General features: G+C 45.5%; 1 protein-coding gene and 1 long non-coding RNA gene across 2 annotated transcripts; one reads left to right on the plus strand and one right to left on the minus strand.

The window, feature by feature from the left end:
* Nucleotides 1-6644: 6644 nt before the first annotated feature.
* Nucleotides 6645-7592, plus strand: LOC135578576 (uncharacterized). The gene is made up of 3 exons (XR_010470369.1): nucleotides 6645-6744; nucleotides 7148-7196; nucleotides 7456-7592. It is a non-coding gene; the product is annotated as an uncharacterized LOC135578576 (long non-coding RNA).
* A 3507-nt stretch (nucleotides 7593-11099) lies between these two features.
* Nucleotides 11100-11940, minus strand: CCDC70 (coiled-coil domain containing 70). The gene has a single exon (XM_021286852.2). It carries the CDS (start codon nucleotides 11813-11815, stop codon nucleotides 11228-11230), a length of 588 nt encoding a protein of 195 aa, XP_021142527.2. The 5' UTR covers nucleotides 11816-11940; the 3' UTR covers nucleotides 11100-11227.
* Between the last annotated feature and the right edge of the window lie 6745 nt (nucleotides 11941-18685).

Below are 18685 nucleotides of genomic sequence, written 5' to 3' on the forward strand. Positions count from 1 at the left end.
TCTGCCTTTTACGTCTCCTGTTGCTAAATCACAGCAAACTGATTAAAAATGCATGTGAATGATCATGACTCTTGAATGGAAAAGCAGCAACGTATCCTGGAACAGATCCACCAGGGACAGCATACTACTTTCACATACTTTTCACATTTCCCTCGTATCAGTAAAACCTCCTTGACAGAAGTGAGCAGAACCATACTGCTCTCAGCTTTCTTTCCCAGGACAGTCAAGGGTGCGATGGACCAACAGACTGGGGGGTGTAGGTTAGTTTTAATGATCCCACCATGCCTTTTGGACTAATTGAATTATAAGCAGTGAAAATGCTTGTAACCCTGTGCACATCCATGTTTCTGTCCTGGTGGTGCCAGGAGAGACCACTTTGGAGATCTGAAATCTTCCTTTACTGTCTTCCCACACCACTTTTCCTAAATTTCAAGCCCTTAAGAGTAAATCTTTGAGCAAAAAGTGCTTTTTTAACGTGTATGTGGCCTCAGGCAGGTCTGAGTCTCATTGTGGGTGTGATTACACATTGAGACACCTGTTTGCACACACACATTTGCACACATGAATGCACATACATGCACATATATTTATAGATATTAAAACTGTCAACATGTAATCATTACATTGAGGAACTTACTGTTTAATTAGGAAATGAGGATTTTTGGTGGAAACTGCTGAAAAGCCTCATGTATGAGTCATCCCTTGGTCTCACTGTCTCACTCTCCCAACAAACCCTGGTTTGATCAGAGATGAACCATAGTCCGAGTGTCATCTTAGAAACCTGTCCCCAGCCCCAAGAAAGCTGTTGGGTGTAAGTGTCCTTGCAATGGGTGAGTTGCAAGGAGCCAAGTGCTGCCCTCAAGCTCTCCCACTGCTCCACTGTCCCAGCTCCCTGCAGGGCCCAGCTCAGCCCTGCCAGAGTCCTGTGGAAAAACAATATTGTTTCCTGAACCACTTGGCACTGATCTCATAGGAACTGTGAGTCTGCTACCAGATAAAATAAAATGTTCACCGGTTTTCTTTTATAATTAAATCAAAGCACCCAGGATTAATTTGTGTTGTCCCAAGGACAGCGTGCCTTCAGGGAGCACAAGGGAGAAAAGCAGCATCTGTGATCAAAACCCTCCTGCAACCCCTGAGGAGCAAATCCCTGCTTCAGAGCATGGTAAAATGGGCAGAGCCATGAAAAATGTTTCCGGCTGACATCGCAAAGCCCTTCAGAGAGCAAGCAGAAGGAATGGCTTTGTGGCCTCAGAATTGCTCTTGTCCCTCTACAATCTGCCCCAACCTGCGGGCAAAACACAGTAACTCGGTCACTTTTTGCACACCAGTCATTATCTCCCAGCTCAGGAAGTCATCCTCATTCCTGCTGGAAGAAATGCATGAAAAATCATCAAGGCACTTAAAAATGACTGCAAACGCCTACAGCATTCTAAAAATACACAGCACTGACAAAGTCTGCCACACCAGTTATTGTCTCTGTGCTTGAGGCTGTGAACTGATAATTTCACATCCCAGCATTAAACTGAGGAGTCTAGTATCTCTACCTAAAATACAATGAAACATCACATATATTTGTCACCGTTGTTTGCTGTTCAGAGGGAAACAGGCACATCATGAGGAGCGTCATGCTGGCCACAGCTGCAACCCATTTGGGTTCTCCTAGTTGTATCCTCTCTTTCCAGCCAGAATTTCTGCCTGTTGTTTTGTTGTTGTTGGTTGGTTGGGTTTTTAATCTTTCTCAAAGCATCTAGCTGTAGGTTATAATAACCTGCTGCTTGTCTCCACACAGGCTGCTGTGCATCGAGAAGTCACGTGTGGAGGAGGAAGGGTTGGGGATGAGGTGGTCTGGGTGCTCCAGCAAGGGGAGGACATGCGGCAGAGACAGGAGACAAAGTGCAGCAGGGGGTGCAGGAGGGTGGCAGCTCCCACTGCCAAGGTGGTTCTTGGAGTGATGAGGGTGGCATCACACACTGTTGGGAGCACGGCTTGCTGATGACTAAGCTTTCTTTAGGAAATCTCGACCACAGGTTTCCCATAATGTCTGTGGTGTGCTGTCAACAGAAATTGTGTGAAAATAGCATTCCTCTCCTTATAGTTGTCACTAGACATGTTGGCCCCATTGCTGGCAGTAAGACTGTGAACATGTAATGTGTGAACAAGCTGCAGAGGTGTTAAGTGTATGGTTAAATGTTACAGAAGCATCTGAAATCTGGGTTATCATACTGTTTGGTCAAAAAGGAGCCTGGAAATCACTGTGTCATGTCTAGGAGTTTTGTACAGCATGGTCTTGTTCTTACTGCTGTTCCTAGAGCCTCTGCTGTAGCTGCAGCCAAAGAGCAGAGAAGGCAGTTGTGGTCTGTGCAGTGTGAAATGCTCCCCAAAAACACAGCATCGACCCTCTTGAGACCTGTCCTTCAGCTGTCAGACTGGCCCCACCAGCCCATACCCTCGGAGATGTGCAGGACTTTAATGTACAGTGACATTAATCACATTTGGTGCCTGAATATCAGCCTCTAAAGCTCTGGACCTTAGTCCAGGCCCCAGGTTTACAGTGTGTTTACAGTCCTACCCCTGACATCCAGACACATCTGTATCTTTCACATCTACCCGTTTCTTTCCCATGAAAATCAAGACACTGAGCAAGGACAATGGTGTGCCCTGGCTTTCCAGTATGCAATTAGGATGCAGCCAGGCCATGCATGCTGGTAGCACAGACCCTGTGCCTGCATTTCCAACCTCTTACACTGGCATAATAATGTGTATATATACCATACTATGTGTCCTGACCACACAGAAGAGCTGTAGGATAAAACTGATGGAGAATGTCAGATGTTCACTAGGAGAAGGTGTTTGCGATGGGAGCTGAATCACAGATGTGTGTGAGAGAGGAGAGGCAAAGCGAGCAGCCTGTAGAAATATGCATGTGGAGGTGGTGTAGGTACCCGCACAACTGTAGTCCCACGGCCAAATCTCTTTGCCTTTCTACAAGGTAGCTTCTCTTTGGAGTAGAGTATAGATGCTGTTTGGTGAGATTCTTGAGTCAGATGCTGAAAGCACCAGGTGATCATAAAGACCCATTTCTGGGATTAGAGTCTGTGTCAGTCCATCCCATCTGTTTGTATGAAGCTGTGGCCATGCCCTGACTCCTAGATAAGGCTGGCTCAGCTTGTATCTGCTGACACAGGACCTACAGCAGTGGCAGCATGGTGTTGCCAATGGATGGGGTCCTCCAGTGTCCCTGATGAGTGCACCAGGGCCAAGGACCTGTGCCTGCTGGAGGTGCTGACTTCCCATGCATGGTGACATGGATTGCAAACAACACCGGACTTCATATAGGGGTGATAAAGCTTCATGAATCTTGGGACTGGAAGCTGGTGGTTGTGTGAAGACTTCTGATCCTGAGTTGATTGTACTCAGCATGGGCAAATGCGGGACTTTTCCAGGCAGTGCATAGTTTGGGACAGATTCAATGCAAGGGCTGAGGTCTTGAAAGGACAATTAAGATCACCTGGAAGGGAAACCAAGAGGTGGGTAGTAAACTCCTTGTACGTTCTGTGGGGCCAGTTGGGTGTAGGGACCTGAGACAAAGCACCAAGAGCTGCTGCCTTCCAGCCCGAAACCCACCCAGCCAAGGGTGCACACGGAACCCCATGGTCCTTTCCAGAGCTGGGGCTGCAGGGAGAGAGTGTCTTCACTCGCTCAGGATCAAGTCAGCCATGTTCTGGAATGCAGGGATCTCCAGAGGACTCCTCAGGGAAAGCCACGGACTGTCACTCCAGTGACAGCAGTCAGCCGTCACTCTCCAGCTGGCAAGATAAAACTCCAGGTGTTGAAAAAATATTCAGTCACATGAAAAAACTGTATCTCGAATCAGCGGCTAGGAACTGGCCTGTTTAAATGGGAAATAAGGATATGCCATGATTAATGGTCTAAACATGGGACTAAGGGCATGGAACATATTCATCTGTGATTCACCAGCTCCCAGTCAATAAATGTCTGCTAACAGCGTGGGTCAAGAGTAAAAAGCACCAGATTTTTATCTGTCCCAGAGATATGTATGTCAGGAGCAATATGAGACAGTGGTATAGATGAGGATGCCGAGTTGTCACCCTGCTTTTTGAAAGATATACTCTGTTGGTGTTTTAAGTGCCGCTGGCAGGATGGTGCCATGGACAGGGTGGAGATCTAGAAGGAGGGAGTCATATTTCCTGGATTTGCCACAAAATCCATCTTCAGTCTTAACCTTTCAGCCCCTCTTTGTGTCACCTTCTTTAAAATGTCAAGAACATTCTGTGCACAGCTCGAGAGAGAGCTGCAGGGTAAATGCACTAACAGGGTGGCACACTCTGAGGCCCCTGAATGGGTAGTACCATACAACCATGTAAGTGTACCGTGTAAGTTTACCATGTAAGTGCAAAGTACCCTGCTGCTGCTGCTTGTCAGCAGGCTGGTGCAGGGCTGATGGTTCCCTGCAGAGAGATCCTTGCTTGCTTTGTTATTTAGGCCTTCATCAGAAAGAAGATCAGTTTACACAAATTCCCTCTGGCCATCCTCAGGAGGGATGGGTGCTTCAAACAGTATCTGCCCTGTCAATCAGTTCCACCTCTGTCAGCCCTTGATTGCATCTGCTCTTGGGGAAGTGCCGCTCCTCAGTTGATCAGCATGAAAGGTGAGGTCACAGAATCGTTTCTTCATCTCGCAGTTATTTTGCAGCATTAATGACTTTCCATCAGGCTGCTGCTTGGGCTGTATTTTGTTTTTTTAAATTAAACATTGCTGCTAATTGCATAGATGCAAATCTGAATGGCACTAAGAAGAAGAAACTGTTGTGTATCTTGGTACCATGTAGAGCCAATGTAGGTCACTTGAAAAATAAAGTGCATATATGACAGGTATGAAGCAACCAGGGGCTGTATAGCTTTCTCCTTAGTGGGACTTCATGTGTTTGGGCTCCAGACTGAAATTGCAGTGGAGTCTGCAGGGAAAGCTGCTTTTTTTTTGTGAGTCAGCAGAGAGAGCGTGTTCGCAAAGAGACACCCGCTGTGCTCCCAGTGAGACTTGACTTCGGCTGCCACTTCTTTCCTCCCGCCTGCAGTACAGCAGTAAAGCCACAAACGTGCAGAGCAATCTTGAAGGACAGGGAAGAAAACCTGTACATGATTTGGAAATTTGCTGCCTGGGTGAGGAGCAAAATAGCAGCTTTTCAACCCAATTTCTATTTCAGTGCTCTCATGCTAGCTATGCAGAGCTCTGGAAGTGTGGCATTCACATGAAGAATGACAATAATAACAGTAATTCGGCTTGAAAACTCCTACGCCAAAACGCTCAGAAAGCTGCTCTGCAGGATAACAAAATCAAGATGCTATAACTCATGTTAAAAATGTGGAGGGCAGACAGCAGTGTTTCCATTCTGACCAACGAAACATGATCCTTGATTCATTTTTACATATTGTTCTTGAGCAGCATGGTGAGGCACAGGATGCTAAGGAAGGTAGTGGCACGAAAGGAATGTTGTCACGGCCCCACTCTGAGGTCACCTCCTTCCACAGCCTTAAACCTGAGGTTTAGTAATCCAGTAGCTGCACAGCTCCTGCTGTGAGGAATTGCAGCAAGACTCCCAATAGCAGAGGCAAAAAATCACAAATAAGAAGAGGGCAACTCACAGCCGAGGGAATCTGGTTGCTTGCTTAGTGGTTCTCTGTCATTCATAATGTTCTGCCAGCTTGAAGACCCAAGATACGAACTGTCTTTATCTTTACAACTCCAGGGCTGCTGCTACAGTTTCTGAAGGTCCCAGATACAAATCTGAATTGTCTTTTATTTTGATAGAAGCCCACATCAATGAGCATGTATTCTTGTGCTCAAACTCACCACCTCCTCTGAGTGCTTCCCTTGCCTGCTTCTCATACCACCTGTGAACCAGCAACCGCAGAATCCCGGTTTTAATTTTAAATATGGATTTGTATGAGACTTTGGAACACTTCAAGCACTCTGAGGGACTGCACAGACTGAGTGAATTGCTGGATCAGGACCAAAACTTTCCCCAAAATCCCAAAATGTCAAGAATGTGGAATTCCCTCCCTCTCTGCCGATCATGCTTCTAGTTCAATCAGTTAATAAAAGAAGATTAAAAGAATAATAAAAGAGAGGAGAGACAGAGAGAGAAGGGGAGATTCAGACGGATTTTCAGCATTATATGTTTTAAAAATGCAGTTTCTTTGTGGTTCCTCTCTTCTCTAACACACATTAGGTGGTAATTTCTGAAGGATCAAAGTGTGGTTATTTTTTCCCCATCTGATATTTTCAGACACAATATTCTATCTCCTCCTTCAATTTTCACGGCACCTTCTGCACTGACTTCTCAACAATCCCGCCAGACTTCCTGGAAGAACAGCAGCAGGATTTATATTTGTGGCTCCATAGCTCCAAGTTCCCATGAGTCACAGGCCTGCCTCCCAGATTTTTTACATTCCTCCTATGCAGCGGCTGACACGTAAAGTTGGAAATTATAGCTATTAACACACACACACACACACGCACACACATATACACATACATATACTGAATAAATTTAATTTTCTTCTGTCACTCTTACCATTCCGGTTTATGACACATGTTGACATGTGAGTTGACTTAAATGACTCCTTACCATTTCCCGTGTTCTGCCTCTCCCACGGGTTAGCTCCACAGCTGCGTCAGGAATGCTTTCTGCTGACAATGCTGCATTTAAAAAACGTGCAGGTGAGCTCAGGAGCTATTTCTTCCTTCCATTCAAATATTTATGCTGATTTGGCACTAATGACTCCATCTATTTATTGCTCTGTGTGGGAGTTGCCATCCTTCTGTATGACACTTTGGGCTTTGGGAGGTTCTGTGTTTTTAGAGATATAAAACTGCAGTCCACGACTTCTACCTTTGTTCGGGCTCTCAGCAGAAAATAGTCTCCTGTGAATCACTTGAGTAGAAACTTTGAAGGCAAAAACTTAATTATCACCTATAAATATGAATTTCAGGTTTATCAGCATCCTCCCTGGCTTGTGACCGAGGCCAGGGCTGCCTTTCAATGAGGATAAAGTAGGACCCTTCTGCCTCAACATATTTTTTTCTATGATATTTTCTATAATATGTCCTTATTTTTGTCCAGTTTACCAGGGAAAGAGAGCAAGAAGTGCATTGCCCGCACCAGAAAGCAGGTGAGCTCGGCAGGTGCAGCCCAGCCAGTCCGTCAGATTTCTGCGTCCCATTGACAGAACGCTCTGTGCAGGACTTGCTAAGCCTTCAAACCCCTCCTGACTGCACACAGCTCATTGACTTCAAATTAATTGCATTGCCAATATATAATGCTTGTTGGGGTTCACAGTGTTTTGCTGTGTTTGGGTTTTATCCCTCTGTTTACTCTGAAATTACACTAATGGTTCTGCTTTTATCTTTAATGCCTCTTTATTTGAACAGCAACCACAGGAAGTTTGATTATGGTCTAAAGTTACATCGGTGCCTGTTCTGCCTGAGTCTGTGCCACTGAGTCCCAGGTTTGCCCTCCGTTTGCACGGGGCTGAGACATCTTTGGGTGTAGGACAGGGGTGGCATCACTCTGCAGAAGGACCCACCAGCACCAGCGCAACTCTCACTGATGTTCGGTGTCCAAAGGGCTCAGCTGCGTCACTCCTGGCTGAATCTCCTCTGCAAAACAAGGTCTGTGACCTGGACTTTCAGCATCTTCAACAATTGCATCTGGATGCTGCAAATTGTATCAATTTTTCAGTCTTTCTGAGGGAGAGCCAGAAGGGTGGACATAAGCCTTCTAGATACCTGAAGCACTTGGTTGATGAAGGAGGCCAGAAGGAGATGGGGTGGGTTAGTCTAGGGAGACTTGGGTAGAGAAGGCACTACCAGGCATCAGACAGATAAATACAAGGTAAATGGAAGGGCTGTTCCCAATGTCCACTCTAGATAGGGCTACGGACAAGAAGTCAAAATTGAAATTAAGAAGATTGACCTCAGACACCATTAAAAAATTAATATAAGTAAATCCCTAGAGAGAAAGCGATGGTTGTGCAACACGAGTGCTGGGAACTAAACAAGACAAACAGCTTAGACAAGTGTTTGCACAGAGCATTACAGGTACAGCTGCTTTTGAGGCACAGGTGGGCTTGGCAGTTTCTTTAGGTCCTTCCATTGTGAATTAATTAGGTGAGTCCATGCTTCGAATATCTTCAGTTCTTCAGACACACACAATTCTTTCCTGGTACCTACAACCAACCTATGCCAGATCAGCAGATGTGCTTTTCCAAGAGAAGTGTATTTATGTAGTTTTTTCACCCTGAATTTCACACCTTGAAAACCTCTGTGTGCATGTTGCAGAGGAGATTAAGGTAACTGCGCTTTTCCTTACAGTAGTGAAGTTCTTTGTTCCCCTCACTACTTTACCACTCCAAAGAGTTCACAGAGACCACAGCTGCTGGCTGCAGAGTAGGTGGCCTCTAACTTCCCACTTCAAATACCCACCCCAATAAGCCTTTTGCATATGGTCTCTCTACAGCAAAGCCACCCAAGCAAGGGTTACTCTGAAGCTACCAGGTGGATGGCACTACCACCGGCAGGCTAAAAACATATTGGTAGATGTTTTTCTCCGGCTAAGCTTCTGTCTCCTTAGTCCTGTGTTGTGTAACGACTTAAATTTCACAACCATTGTATTATACTGACAGCACTCTCACCAGAAGAAATGACTGGGAGCTTTCCTAAGAGCATTTCATGTGGTTCAAGTACTTTGCAAGAGAAAGAATCCCTAATTTTAGTTTAAATCTATGTTAATTTGACATGTGAATTTGAATAACTGAGATAAATTCTTGGCTTTTGACATTAAAATTTATTAAGTGACAACTGCTTTGTGCATACTGTTATTTTCTGAAAGGTTCTTTCTCTCTATAGCATCTAGTGATAAAGCGCTAATGCGTAAGAGGCCTGAATTCACAGGAAGTTGCACTGAATGGTCTAATGGGTCATTTTCATCTCTGGCTTACATGGTAATAATATAATAATATTTGAAAAGGTTGAAAAACATTCCTACCCTGGCTGAATCAGCTGGATTTTTTATGGGCTGGTTATTCATTGAGCAATAAATATTCATGAATTTTTCAGGAAAGACATAGTGTATAATTTGTCTTGAGCAAAATTAAAAAGGGCAGGCAGCCTTATCCTACATCAGATCACAAAGGACTGAACTTGAGTGACAGGCTTGAGTGACAGCCTAAGTATGCCTGCCAGTTGCAGAAGTCATCAGATTCTTCAACAGCAATTGTAAAGGCTTCTTACATTGTGTCCCTGAGTCTTTTCAGTGTTAAAACCTCATATTGAAAAAGAACGAGTTACTAATGCTACCATACCAGAGAAAAATTCAATGCCTGGTTGGACTCAGATGAGTCCTTTACATTCTTGCTCTTGTCTCCCACACTCCTGGATGTCAAATATAGATTTGCCTCTTGGCCAGCTTCGAAAATGTGAAGCATCTGAGTTCAGTTCATCAAAAGGAAAGAAAAACTGCAATTCCTGTGCTCTGTACTCTCACCATGTAAAATATTGCTAAATATGTTGCACTGCAGCTATCGAGGATTTTCTGTTAGAGGGTCCTGTATGTGCCACTGGCAACAGCTCAGTTGGTGAATAACAACCCCAGTCCCTGTGTGCATGCTCTCTTGCTCTTACATACATACATACTCACACTGCTGAATATATTTCTCCCTTGCTGAGAGACTTGCTGCCAACTTTCCCTCCAGCTTGCACCTTTTCCCACATGCTGCTGACTTCTGCAATCCCCCCCAATCCTCTCCACAATCTCTGCCCGTGCCAGCAAGGCTGGTGCCAAAGCTGGTCCCAACCAGACAGGGATGCAGGGGCTCACCTGAGCGGGTACACGTTCCCATCACGCTCCCAAGAGCAGTGGGATGTTTCATGGGAAGTCAAAGCGCAAACCTGGTGGAACAGCATGAATTTTCTCATTAAGATTCAGGACTGGGAGGAGTGGCTGACACGCCAGAAGGCTGTGCTGCCATCCAGCGAGACCTGGACAGGCTGGAGAGTTGGGCGGGGAATAACCTAATGAAATGTAACAAAGGAAAGTGTAGAGTCTTGCATCTGGGTAGGAATGACCCCAGGTTCCAGTATAAGCTGGTGAATGACCTGTTGGAGAGCAGTGTAGGGGAAAGGGACCTTGGGGGTCCTGGTGGACAGCAGGATGACCATAAGCCAGCACTGTGCCCCTGTGGCCAGGAAGGCCAATGGCATCCTGGGGTGTATTACCAGGGGGGTGGTTAGTAGATCGAGAGAGGTCCTCCTTCCCCTCTACTCTGCCCTGGTGAGACCGCACCTGGAATATTGTGTCCAGTTCTGGGCCCCTCAGTTCAAGAAGGACAGGGAACTGCTGGAGAGAGTCCAGCACAGGGCAACAAAGATGATCAAGAGAGTGGAGCATCTCCCTTATGAGGAAAGGCTGAGGGAGCTCGGGCTCTTTAGCCTGGAGGAGACTCAGGGGTGACCTCATTAATGTTTATAAATATGTAAAGGGTGATTGTCACAGCGATGGAGCCAGGCTCTTCTCGGTGACAATCAGTGATAGAACATGAGGCAATGGGTGCAAACTGGAATACAGGAGGTTCCACTTTAATATGAGAAGAAACTTCTTCTCAGTGAGGGTGCCAGAACACTGGAACAGGCTGCCCAGGGAGGCTGTGGAGTCTCCTTCTCTGGAAACATTCAAAACCCACCTGGACACCTTCCTGTGTAACCTCATCTAGGTGTTCCTGCTCCGGCAGGGGGATTGGACTAGATGATCTTTCGAGGCCCCTTCTAATCCCTGACATTCTGTGATTCTGTGTTAACTGTGACTCTTAAATGTGGAGGATCTGAAAGTTCTGATTTATTTTGGCACTGCCTTATTTTGTCACTGACTCTGTTGATATAACAATATCACAGAATAGGTGAGATATTGTGAGCTCCAGAAGATGACCTCAACTACTAAGCCCCCAGTTTCTTCTGGCTTTACCACCCACATGCCTCCTGGTGACAGGACAGAATACCAGAGGTTTACCCCATTCCTCAGGCTACAGGGCTTCAAAAGAATAAATAATGTCCTGAAAACATAAACACAATGGCTTTAAAGCAAAAAAAAATGAAGTATGCACATCAGTATACATGGCTTTCCACGTGTTTTTGAGTCTAGCAGAACAATTTATGCTTTTCCCCTGTGGACAGTGGCATCCCTGGATATATCTAGTCTCTCAGGGCCAAAGGCTTCCTCCCAGATCAACATTTCATACTCCTTGAGGATTTTTTTGTCTTCCTGGAGGGCCTTCTCATCTTCCCAGAGAGCTCTGTCCTCTTTCAGGAGAGCTACTTGGTCTTCCCACAGAGCTGCTTCTTCTGCCCATAGGACTCTGTTCTCATGCATAAGGACTTTGTCTTTCCCAGAGAGGAGCTCATTTTCTTTCCAGAAATCCTTACCCTTTTTCCAGAAAGCATGGCAGTCCTTCCAGAAGTCACAATACAGTCTCCAGAAGGCTTCTGCTTCCTCCTGAATGGCCTTTTCTTCCTCACGAAAGGCAGTTTCCGCCTCCCAGATTGGCTTTTCCTCCTCCCAGAAGGCTTGGATGGCCATCTTGAAATCTCTGACTTTTTCCCGAAAGCTGTTGATCTTCTCTCGAAAGCTCTTCATTGATTCTTGAAAACTGCGAATCTTCTCCTGAAAGGCTTTCTTAGCCTGCAGCTTCTCGATAAGCTTCTGCTGGCGGGAGGTGCAGCACGATGAGCAGGACATCATCTGGCAATGGCAGCTCCGGTTGGCTGCTCGTTGCTGACGGAGGGGGCAGAGACCCAGCCTGGCCCCTCACACCTCGCCCTGCGGCCCAACAGAGAGGGGAGCAATGGATGCCAGTGATGACATCACACAAGCCTATGTCATAGCCAGCTTGAAATCCGTGCCCAGAACTCAGCCAGCATGAAACGCAATGGCATAAAAGTCAACCTGTGCCGTGCAGGGCAAAGGCCGGGATTACTCTAAGTCATCTCCCCCTGTGTCTGCAGGTGCTGCTGGTTTGGGGAGGGGTGAGAGGCTGTGCCAGGACCAGCCTCTGGCACTGTGCCACTCCCCCCAGCCCCAGTCAGTGAGTCCCAGTCTGACGGGCAGACTCCTCTGAGCTTTCCCCTCTGGTGCTCGAGGCACTCATCTCTTTGACCTTTGGCTGTGTCTCTTGCCCCTTCATAGACACCACTCCCCCCCTCCTAAAAAGTACAGCTTCCAGAATCACAAGAAACTTGAACAATGAAGAGAAAACAAAAACCTAATTTTCTGTTCACTAATCTGCCCAATAATTCTACAGCAAGGATTAAAGCTGGTTACTTATTTATACTGTTTCATTAGATTTATTATGCCTTATTGCACAATGCCTCCAGCTCCATAGCAGGGAGCAGGTTGCCTTATAAATAAAAAGATCTTGCTTATTAATATACTATGAGCCTGCCTATCCTTCACTGTACCATCAGGAAGGCCCCAAGGGTAGCAGATGCAGGGCAGCTCATGGCAATAGGCATCCCTTCTGCGTGAGGATCGAGAAGGCAGGCGAGGCCCATGGCTGCATGATGGCTCCAGGGCATGATGACAGGATGGACAGACAGCTCAGGCTGCAAGACTTCCCACACACACTGGCTAACATGCCACTCTTCAGGCACCTGTACCCACCAGCATGTGACATTGTCATCACAACTTTGCTGTGCTGCAGACACAGACTTTCTGCTTCCTAGGCTTCCCCCTCTTCAAAAACTGAGCTGCATGCTGGCAGGAACATGCCCCATCCTCTTCCTCAGCATATGAGAAGAAACTTCTTCTCAGTAAGGGTGACAGAGCACTGGAACAGGCTGCCCAGGGAGGTTGTGGAGTCTCCTTCTCTGGAGACATTCAAAACGAGCCTGGACATGTTCCTGTGTAACCTCATCTGGGTGTTCCTGCTCCGGCAGGGGGATTGGACTAGATGATCCTTCGGGGTCCCTTCCAATCCCTGACATTCTGTGATTCTGTGATTCTGGGTACAGCCATGGTGATTCTGATCTCCGCAATCACTGCACAGATCAGAGAGTGGATGGCGCCTTCACAGCAACTGGAACGAGCTCGTGTGGGTGGCAAGGGGGGAGTGACATCTGCATGGGGACTTTGGGTGAATACAGAAGAATTTTGGTTTTGCTATTTCCTCCTCATGCTGCTTCTTGGCTCCTGAATCCTCCTCCTACAGCTGGGGATTCCCTGGGAGGTCAGAGGGGATGAAGGAGGAAGGCAAGCATCTTCAGCTTCACTCTCATGGGGCTCTTGGGCCCACTAGTTTGTCCCTGCTTGGTGTGAGAAGGATCCCAACAACAAGTAGTGTGCACACCCAGATGGTTTCTCTCATTCAGGGGGTTCATGGTATTACCCTGTGCACATAGAAAGCCAGAAAAATTAGGTAAATGTGCCTAAAACTAATAGCCAGAAACCTTTTTATTACTTGCATGTCAGAGGAGCTGCTGAACAGCCATTTCTTCTCCACCAGATGGGTTCCTGACATGGCTTCACTCTCCCTGTGCTTTCTGTGAGGTCCTGGGCTGGCAGTTCCTCTTCATTCACAGCAGAAATATCAGTAAATAGGACATGTTGCTCTTTTCTGCTCTCCAGTATTGTGGTTGGCAGCAACTAGGCCAATGGCAGGTCAGTTCCAGCCATCCCTGTAAGCCTCAGCAGCAGCTACCAGCCCATTAACAACTTCATATGCACTGTTTCTTCTTTAAAGCGAAGGTTTTGTTGCTTCTACTTAGCTAACTTTGCCATGCTCATCAGCCTGGAACTTATTACTGATACTTTATGTGAGGTCCACTGTAGCCTAGGTAAGTCACGCACATCTCTACTGCTGCAGGTGGTGGGAAGCCATAAGGACTTTAACTCTTCTCAGTGTTACTCTTAGCAATATGAGGTAGCTTTTGGCTTATACACTCCTTGCTGCACCAAAAGGAGCACAGCCAGCAGGTTGAGGGAGGTGATTCTGCCCCTCTGCTCTGCTCTGGTGAAATCCCACCTGGAGTCCTGTGTCCAGCTCTGGAGCCTCAGCACAGGAAAGACGTGGACCTGCTGGAGACGGGCCAGAGGAGGCCACAAAAATGATCAGAGGGCTGGAACAGCTCTGCTGTGAGGACAGGATGAGAGAGTTGGGGTTGTTCAGCCTGGAAAAGAGAAAGCTCTGGGAAGACCTTATTGTGGCCTTTCAATACTTAGAGAGGGCCTATAAGAAATATGGGGACAGACCTTTCACCACGGCCTGCAGCGACAGGACAAAGGGTAACGGCTTTAAACTAAAGGAGGGGAGATTCAGACTAGATACACGGAAGAAACTTTTTATGAGGGTGGTAAAACACTGTCCCAGGTTGCCCAGAGAGGTGGTAGATGCTGCATCCCTGGAGAAATTCAAGGACAGGCTGGACGGGGCTCTGAGCAACCTGATCTAGTTGAAGATGTCCCTGTTCATTGGAGGGGGATTGGACTAGGTGATCTTTGAAGGTCTTTTCCAACCCAAACTATTCTATGATTCAATGATCTTCCCCAAACCAGCTCCACGTGGAAGATATAGGTCCTTACAAATCAGTGTTTGTGCATCACAAGAGTTGAAGAGCCAGAGCTAATGTGTGGCTGTAGCATGCACAGTTTGACAGAAACCTGTGTGCAGAAATGGGATCTCCTAGAGCTAACCCACAGGGAAACCACAGGTGACCACGTCCTGTTCTGCCTTTCCCCCTGGATCTGGGGCTTGAGGCTGTTCTGGGGGAAAACACACCTGCACAGCAATTTCAGACTGGTTTCTTTGCAAAAGCAGAGCAGACTCATTCTTGAAAACATGGAAGACAGAGGAGCAGCAACCCAGGGCTGCTCCTGGGGCACAGAAAAATGAGGAGTCATTTCCTCTTCCCTCCTGATACGCCAGGCTTCAACTGGAGAACTCCTTAGGATAACAAGTTTGACTCTGACATGGAGGAAGCAATCCAGATGCCTAAACAAAGGCATCCAGTGCCATTCTAGACACTCAGGAACATATAACCTATCTGCAGATGGTCTGGCAGAAGATAATACATAGGAGACCTATGTCCTTGGGGAGCTGCAGGAGGAAGCCAGGGGAGATATCCCAATGCACACCAGGGCATGGGGCGCCCATTTGTATGTGTGAGATCCACCTTTAAGTCTGTCTCTGACTTATGTGGCTAAAGCTTCCTTTGGATCCTGCCCAAGAGGTTACCAGACCAAATCAGGAAACATTTGGCTTTTATGAGGTTTCTCTCTCCTGAACACGCATTGAGTGATACACATAAAACTTTGAGAGCTTTTCCTCACATGATATGGTAAAAATATTCCCATTTGTTCTTTTACTGTGCTCCTGAGGCAGGCTTATAAGGATGCAGGATAATTGTATCAGAGTACATTTTTCAATTAGGACATTATTATTATCTCACAGAAAATTACTAAATTATATAATTTCGTTCCACAAGTCTGCAAACACTTTCAATTGTCATCAAAATAATAGTCATTGGGTTTCTGCAGACATCTCTAAAAGTGCAGAACTAATGACTGTCAATTCTGGTGCTAGTTTAGATCTGTTCTGTTACTAGAGCAAGATCTGATGGGTAGATGAAAACCAAAATTGATAAGATCATCTTTTTACTTGGTATGACTCCTGTTATTATTCCTGCTTTTACCATCTTCTATCATCAAAAAAATAAAGCCCCCAAAGATGTCCAGTAATTGTGGTCATGCTAATGGAAAACTTACCATTTGTACACCTTTATAACAGAGACCTGCAATACTTGCAGAATCTTAGTCCTTATGGCAGGTTGGTCTCTGATGCCCACTGGTAACTGTGACCCATTGGTCACCTGCAGTGACGTAATTTCACGGAGTTTGAAAGTATTGATGGAAAGTCAAGTGATGCTGGGTGGAGCTGGAAGAAGTCACTGGGCTCCTGGCAGAGTATGAGCCACAAGTGATGCTTTGCTTCGTTTTCATGCTGGTTGTTTCTGAAGAACACCCTTCTGTGGGTTATATGACCCTCACTGGCTCCCCTCCTGGTTTAGGGAAGCCGGCTAGACCATGCAAACAGCGCTTACACTAAATGTTAGACACATGCTTAGATTATGTCATTACAGTTGTATGTTTAAATTTGGCACCCACTGGAAGTGCTAGTGTACCTTGTGTTATTTGAACAAAAACAAGTGATGGAGCTAAAACTGGGCACAGATGCAGCCGAGATTAGACAGTTTTCAAAAGTAAATCTGCCATTCTAAATCTACCTGAAAGCTTGCTTTTAGCTGGACTTTTAAATGGGTTGGTCCTACTAAAGTCATTGGGAAGAAGTGGTGGATGAATGGATTTGAAATCAGGCTTGTCTTTATAGTAGGTATTTTAATGTGGACTTATGTTCCTAGTCTTTGAAATTGCGGTCAGTTGAACTTCTCTGTGAAAATGTGCAATGTTTTAATTATATACACTGTAAACACATTTAGTGTAGCTCAGCCCCTGATACTGCAGGATATGAAAGAGGTACCTTACTGACATCAGTTGTCTCTGTTTTTCAGCTGAAATTGTACTGAAATTTAGAGAAGGATGTTTAGTTTCTGTTTAGTTGTAGAACACTTCACTGAGTCACAGTGTTTTCTCTGTGAGACCTTGAGCCAAATTCATCCCAGTAATCCTGCTTGTTTGATGATAAAAACAAGTATCTAGCTAGGACAATACTTCAGCTAGAAGCAGCTTCTATCAAAATACTTTTTTCTTGTGGGATGGCTCTGATGTTCCTCGTCTGAAGTTCAGAAAGTATTTTTAAAATATAGACATAGTCCAGATAGATACAATCCTGTTCATTAAGAAAGTATTTTTTTTCTGGGCAAGTCTCTTGTTCTTCTTCCCCAATGAGATATTTCCCTCTTTGCAAATGGGTTGCCTTGAGTTGTGGGAAGGCTTTTCCTTCTCTCAGTTTTCTTCATCCCTTCCTCCAGGGACCCTTACTTCTTTCCAGAATGTTTTCATGCATTGTATGGTCCCACTATAGCTCTCTGTTTGACACTACAGCTGGAAAACACTGATGATGGAAAGAATACTACTTAATCAAATACTTTCTGAACTTTAAAGAAAATTTGTTTTACTAGACAAGAGGTTTTGGTGATGCAAGTGCAGCAAACAGCACAATAAACACTATGTGGCAGTGCTGTGGTGAGACCTTTGGGTATAAATTTTTGACATTATAGCTCTTGCCATTAATTCATAGAGTTGCAGCAGCAGGTTATATGATTTCTTCCTCTTCTGAGTTTCTTCACTAGCTTCTTTCCCCCTCACTAAGTAAATTCTGTAGACAAAGAGGGTCTTTCAGTGACAACCAGGACATCTCAACAGCAACATTTCAGTATCTACAATTTGGACCTGATTCCCAGCCAAAAGGTCCAGTAGAAGTGGGACCTGGATCCATGCCCTACCTGGATCATTAGATATCACCCATTAGATGGCAACAGCTAAACTCGTATGTGTGTGTGTCTTCGCTCACTTGCTGCTGTCCCAGCAAGGGCTCTGTGCAGAACAGGCTTTGCTCTTTTGCATACATGAAAGAACAGCATCATCAATCAATATCTCCTGCAGCAGAAATTAATGGCCAAAAGATCAGGTGAAGCATGGGTGAACCTTCCTGGAAACGAAATATTAAATGTTAGACTGTAAGTAACCTGAGACAACCACTGAACTGAGAGGAAAAAAATCACTAAAATGACCTTAAGCTTCAGAGAGTGACCCACCAGGTGGGATCACCCTTGTGGATGTCTTCCAAAACAGTTGCTCCACTCTAACACCTGAACACACAGAATGGTAAAATTAAAAACAAACAATCAAATATCCTTTTTCTATGATTCAGGCTGATGTCAAGCACATACTTGTTACAAACAGGCAGAGTTTGAGCCAAGCAGACTCCAAAAAGGACAAAGACATTTTCTTTCAATTACTGCTCACATTTTCCTAATATAGAGAGCTAAGTACAGCCAACAAGCGTCACGCTCTGTCTTTGGGACACCTTTCCTACCCCTCAGAGATATTAAGGCCATCTTGTGACATGCTTTCTTAGCTATTATAATTTGGCTACAGGTGACGAAAACTCTAGTCCTAAATCATTCTTAGCTAATTCTCACTGTGCACTAAGTCCTGGTCTTAGATCTGAGGATCCTGTGACCCCAACTGTAATTCAAAGAAATGTCATGGAGCATACAGGTTACTGTAAATCAACACCTCGGGCCTCATTCGCACACTCTGAGGGCTAACAGAAAATACCGAATAATCCGGTTCTATTCTGCTGCAGAACAAAAGCATATTGAAATAATCTTTGTGTGCTGGGTTCCTGTTGGGGACCTTAGTCAAAGTCTATATAAAATCTGGTATCCCTTAAAAGTAGCTTTGACTGTGCTTCTTGCAGTCACTAGCATGCATCTCAAATATGTTCTTCTTCACTGCTCTACTCTTTTCCACCTGTGAATAAGAAGATACCAAGATATATGAACACCATAGTGTTTTTCAGTCTTCTATTTACTCTCAGATTAAACCAAAAAGCAAACCAGAAGCAGATACAGAGCAGAACAGCACAGTACAAAC

Source organism: Columba livia, chromosome 1 (assembly GCF_036013475.1).
Source record: "Columba livia isolate bColLiv1 breed racing homer chromosome 1, bColLiv1.pat.W.v2, whole genome shotgun sequence".
Lineage (NCBI taxonomy): Eukaryota > Metazoa > Chordata > Aves > Columbiformes > Columbidae > Columba > Columba livia.

What these genes read in the sequence shown, in the direction of transcription:
- CCDC70 (XM_021286852.2), bottom strand. Translation starts at nt 11,815, where the DNA reads ATGATGTCCTGCTCATCGTGCTGCACCTCCCGCCAGCAGAAGCTTATC.